This window comes from Oncorhynchus gorbuscha, linkage group LG09 (genome assembly GCF_021184085.1).
Source record: "Oncorhynchus gorbuscha isolate QuinsamMale2020 ecotype Even-year linkage group LG09, OgorEven_v1.0, whole genome shotgun sequence".
In the NCBI taxonomy this organism is placed as follows: Eukaryota; Metazoa; Chordata; class Actinopteri; order Salmoniformes; family Salmonidae; genus Oncorhynchus; species Oncorhynchus gorbuscha.
This window is the reverse complement of record NC_060181.1, coordinates 86630193-86635192: the sequence shown is the minus strand read 5'-3', so window position 1 is coordinate 86635192 and position 5000 is coordinate 86630193. Positions and strand designations below refer to the sequence as shown.

Here is a 5000-nt window from a genome sequence, read left to right as displayed (position 1 = left end):
CAGTGAATGTTTCAGTGAATGTTTCAGGGAATGTTTTCAGATAATTTTTCAGGGAATGTTTTCAGTAAATGTTTTCAGAGAATGTTTTCAGAGAATGTTTCAGTGAATGTTTCAGATAATGTTTCAGATAATGTTTTCCGGGAATGTTTCAGGGAATGTTGTCAGAGAATGTTTCAGGGAATGTTTTCAGAGAATGTTTTCAGAGAATGTTTCAGTAAATGTTTCAGCCACAATTCCAGTTCTTATTTACCATTTCTGTGTCCATGTAGTGTAATGTAGTCCCTATATGACAATGACGTAATCTGTAATGTGATTGTGTTGTTTGTGTTAATGCTGCCATGGTGATAGGACTACTAGTAGCAGAACGTAGGTATCCCTCCTCTAGGTATATACTGCTCTGTGTGTCTGTTCTCTAACTGTCTGTGTTGTCCCTAGTTCCCTAGCAGTAAACTCTGAGATAGTTCTCTAGCAGTCAACTCTGAGATAGTTCTTTAGCAGTCATCTCTGAGATAGTTCTCTAGCAGTCAACTCTGAGATAGTTCTCTAGCAGTCAACTCTGAGATAGTTCTCTAGCAGCCAACTCTGAGATAGTTCTCTAGCAGTCAACTCTGAGATAGTTCTCTAGCAGTCAACTCTGAGATAGTTCTCTAGCAGTCAACTCTGTGATAGTTCTCTAGCAGTCAACTCAGAGATAGTTCTCTAGCAGTCAACTCTGAGATAGTTCTCTAGCAGTCAACTCTGAGATAGTTCTCTAGCAGTCAACTCTGTGATAGTTCTCTAGCAGTCAACTCTGAGATAGTTCTCTAGCAGCCAACTCTGTGATAGTTCTCTAGCAGTCAACTCTGAGATAGTTCTCCAGCAGTCATCTCTTAGATAGTTCTCCAGCAGTCAACTCTGAGATAGTTCTCCAGCAGTCAACTCTGAGATAGTTCTTCAGCAGTCAACTCTGAGATAGTTCTCCAGCAGTCATCTCTGAGATAGTTCTCCAGCAGTCAACTCTGAGATAGTTCTCCAGCAGTCAACTCTGAGATAGTTCTCCAGCAGTCATCTCTGAGATAGTTCTCCAGCAGTCAACTCTGAGATAGTTCTCCAGCAGTCAACTCTGAGATAGTTCTCTAGCAGTCATCTCTGAGATAGTTCTCTAGCAGTCATCTCTGAGATCCTGCCTACAGTATGTGTGCTTTGTTATTTGTCCCTTTAGCTTTATCATATTCAATTTATTCTCTTTTGTGCTACTGTTGTGTTGCCTACATAACTGATGTGTGTGTGTGTGTGTGTGTGTGTGTGTGTGTGTGTGTGTGTGTGTGTGTGTGTGTGTGTGTGTGTGTGTGTGTGTGTGTGTGTGTGTGTGTGTGTGTGTGTGTGTGTGTGTGTGTGTGTGTGTGTGTGTGTGTGTGTGTGTGTGTGTGTGTGTGTGTGCGCGCGTGTCTGTGTCCGTGTGTCCGTGTCCGTGTGTCCGTGTCTGTGTCTGTGTCCGTGTGTCTGTGTGTCTGTGTGTCTATGTCTGTGTGTGTCTGTACAGGGGCTGTGTCTCAGGTGCTGGACAGCCTGGAGGAGATCCATGCGTTGACAGACTGCAGTGAGAAAGATATAGACTTCCTACACAGTGTCTTTCAAGATGAGCATCTACACACACTACTAGATGTGAGTAGATACACACACACACACACACACACACACACACACACACACACACACACACACACACACACACACACACACACACACACACACACACACACACACACACACACACACACACACACACACACACACACACACACACACACACACACACACACACACACACATACAGTATACAGATGCTACTTGAGAGGACTGCAAACACCTACACAACACACACACATACAGTATACGCATTCTACATGAGAGGACGGCAGGGCAGCCTAGTGGGTTAGAGTGTTGGATTCGTAACGGAAAGTTTGCAAATTCAAACCCCCGAGCTGACAAGGTACAAATCTATCATTCTGCCCCTGAACAGGCAGTTATATGTTCCTAGGCCGTCATTGAAAATTTGTTCTTAACTGACTTGCCTAGTTAAATAAAGGTTCAAATGAATTTAAAAAACACACCTACACCACACACACCTACACCACACACACCTACACCACACACACATACTAAGACAAGAAATACTGGTCAGGTCACTAAAATCGAAGTCAGAAAGTAAGTTTCCCTTATGAATGTGTTGTTTCTGTCATTAGACGTGACTCTATCTGTCATTAGACGCCTCTCTATCTGTCATTAGATGCCACTCTATCTGTCATGAGATGCCTCTCTATCTGTCATGAGATGCCTCTCTATCTGTCATGAGATGCCTCTCTATCTGTCATGAGATGCCTCTCTATCTGTCATTAGACGTGACTCTATCTGTCATTAGATGCCTCTCTATCTGTCATTAGATGCCTCTCTATCTGTCATGAGATGCCTCTCTATCTGTCATGAGATGCCTCTCTATCTGTCATTAGACGTGACTCTATCTGTCATTAGATGCCTCTCTATCTGTCATTAGATGCCACTATTTGTCATTAGATGCCACTATCTGTCATTAGATGCCACTATCTGTCATTAGATGCCTCTCTATCTGTCATTAGATGCCACTATCTGTTATTAGATGCCACTATCTGTCATTAGATGCCACTATCTGTCATTAGATGCCTCTCTATCTGTCATTAGATGCCTCTCTATCTGTCATTAGATGCCTCTCTATCTGTCATGAGATGCCTCTCTATCTGTCATGAGATGCCTCTCTATCTGTCATTAGATGCCTCTCTATCTGTCATTAGATGCCTCTCTATCTGTCATTAGATGCCTCTCTATCTGTCATGAGATGCCTCTCTATCTGTCATTAGATGCCTCTCTATCTGTCATGAGATGCCTCTCTATCTGTCATTAGATGCCACTCTATCTGTCATTAGATGCCTCTCTATCTGTCATTAGATGCCTCTCTATCTGTCATTAGATGCCTCTCTATCTGTCATTAGATGCCTCTCTATCTGTCATTAGATGCCACTATCTGTCATTAGATGCCTCTCTATCTGTCATTAGATGCCTCTCTATCTGTCATTAGATGCCTCTCTATCTGTCATTAGATGCCACTATCTGTCATTAGATGCCTCTCTATCTGTCATTAGATGCCTCTCTATCTGTCATGAGATGCCACTATCTGTCATTAGATGCCTCTCTATCTGTCATTAGATGCCTCTCTATCTGTCATGAGATGCCTCTCTATCTGTCATTAGATGCCTCTCTATCTGTCATTAGATGCCTCTCTATCTGTCATTAGATGCCTCTCTATCTGTCATGAGATGCCACTCTATCTGTCATGAGATGCCACTATCTGTCATTAGATGCCACTATCTGTCATTAGATGCCACTATCTGTCATTAGATGCCACTATCTGTTATTAGATGCCACTATCTGTTATTAGATGCCACTATCTGTCATTAGATGCCTCTATCTGTCATTAGATGCCACTATCTGTCATTAGATGCCTCTCTATCTGTCATTAGATGCCTCTCTATCTGTCATTAGATGCCACTATCTGTTATTAGATGCCACTATCTGTCATTACATGCCACTATCTGTCATTAGATGCCTCTCTATCTGTCATTAGATGCCACTATCTGTTATTAGATGCCACTATCTGTTATTAGATGCCTCTCTATCTGTCATTAGATGCCTCTCTATCTGTCATTAGATGCCACTATCTGTTATTAGATGCCACTATCTGTCATTACATGCCACTATCTGTCATTAGATGCCACTATCTGTCATTAGATGCCACTATCTGTTATTAGATGCCACTATCTGTTATTAGATGCCTCTCTATCTGTCATTAGATGCCTCTCTATCTGTCATTAGATGCCACTATCTGTTATTAGATGCCACTATCTGTTATTAGATGCCTCTCTATCTGTCATTAGATGCCTCTCTATCTGTCATGAGATGCCACTCTATCTGTCATTAGATGCCACTCTATCTGTCATTAGATGCCTCTCTATCTGTCATTAGATGCCTCTCTATCTGTCATGAGATGCCTCTCTATCTGTCATTAGATACCTCTCTATCTGTCATTAGATGCCTCTCTATCTGTCATGAGATGCCTCTCTATCTGTCATTAGATGCCTCTCTATCTGTCATTAGATGCCTCTCTATCTGTCATTAGATGCCTCTCTATCTGTCATTAGATGCCACTATCTGTTATTAGATGCCTCTCTATCTGTCATGAGATGCCACTCTATCTGTCATGAGATGCCTCTCTATCTGTTATTAGATGCCACTATCTGTCATTAGATGCCTCTCTATCTGTCATTAGATGCCACTATCTGTCATTAGATGCCACTATCTGTTATTAGATGCCTCTCTATCTGTCATTAGACGTGACTCTATCTGTCATTAGATTTGTGTCTGTCTCTGTCTGCCTCTGTCTCTGTCTCTGTCTTTGTCTGCCTCTGTCTCTATATGCCTCTGTCTCTCTCTGTCTGCCTCTGACTACCTCTGTCTGCCCCCACTCTGTCTGCCTCTGGCTCTGTGTCCCCCTGTTTCTGTCTGCCTCTGTCTGCCTCTGTCTCTGTGTGCCCCTGTTTCTATCTGTCTGCCTCTGTCTCTATATGCCTCTGTCTCTATATGCATCTGTCTCTCTCTGTCTGCCTCTGGCTGCCTCTGTCTGCCCCCATTCTGTCTGCCTCTGGCTCTGTCTGCCTCTGGCACTGTCTACCTCCCTCTGCCTCTGTCTCTGTTTGCCTCTGTCTGCCTCTGTGTCTGTCTGCCTCTGTCTTCCTCTGTTTGCTTCTGGCTTTGTCTGCCTCTGCCTCTGTCTCTGTCTACCTTTGTCTCTGTCTGCCTCATGTCTCTGTATGCCTCTATCTGCCTCTGTCTGCCTTTGTCTCTGTCTGCTTATGTCTCTGTATGCCTCTGGCTCTCACACATTTACGGCTCCATTCCAATACGCTAACTCCCGTCTGTCTGTAGGTCCT

General features: G+C 43.3%; 1 protein-coding gene across 14 annotated transcripts in view; it reads left to right on the top strand.

The window, feature by feature from the left end:
* The window catches only part of LOC124044226 (peripheral plasma membrane protein CASK-like), a 253203-nt gene that overhangs the window by 172429 nt on the left and 75774 nt on the right, over positions 1 to 5000 (top strand). For 9 of the 14 annotated variants that reach the window (XM_046363804.1, XM_046363802.1, XM_046363813.1 and 6 more), the window contains 2 exons: positions 349 to 366; positions 1523 to 1644. In XM_046363804.1, coding sequence (XP_046219760.1) covers positions 349 to 366; positions 1523 to 1644 — 140 coding nt within the window. The remainder of the gene's footprint in view (positions 1 to 348; positions 367 to 1522; positions 1645 to 5000) is intronic. The other 5 variants (XM_046363817.1, XM_046363805.1, XM_046363814.1 and 2 more) reach the window with 1 other exon arrangement.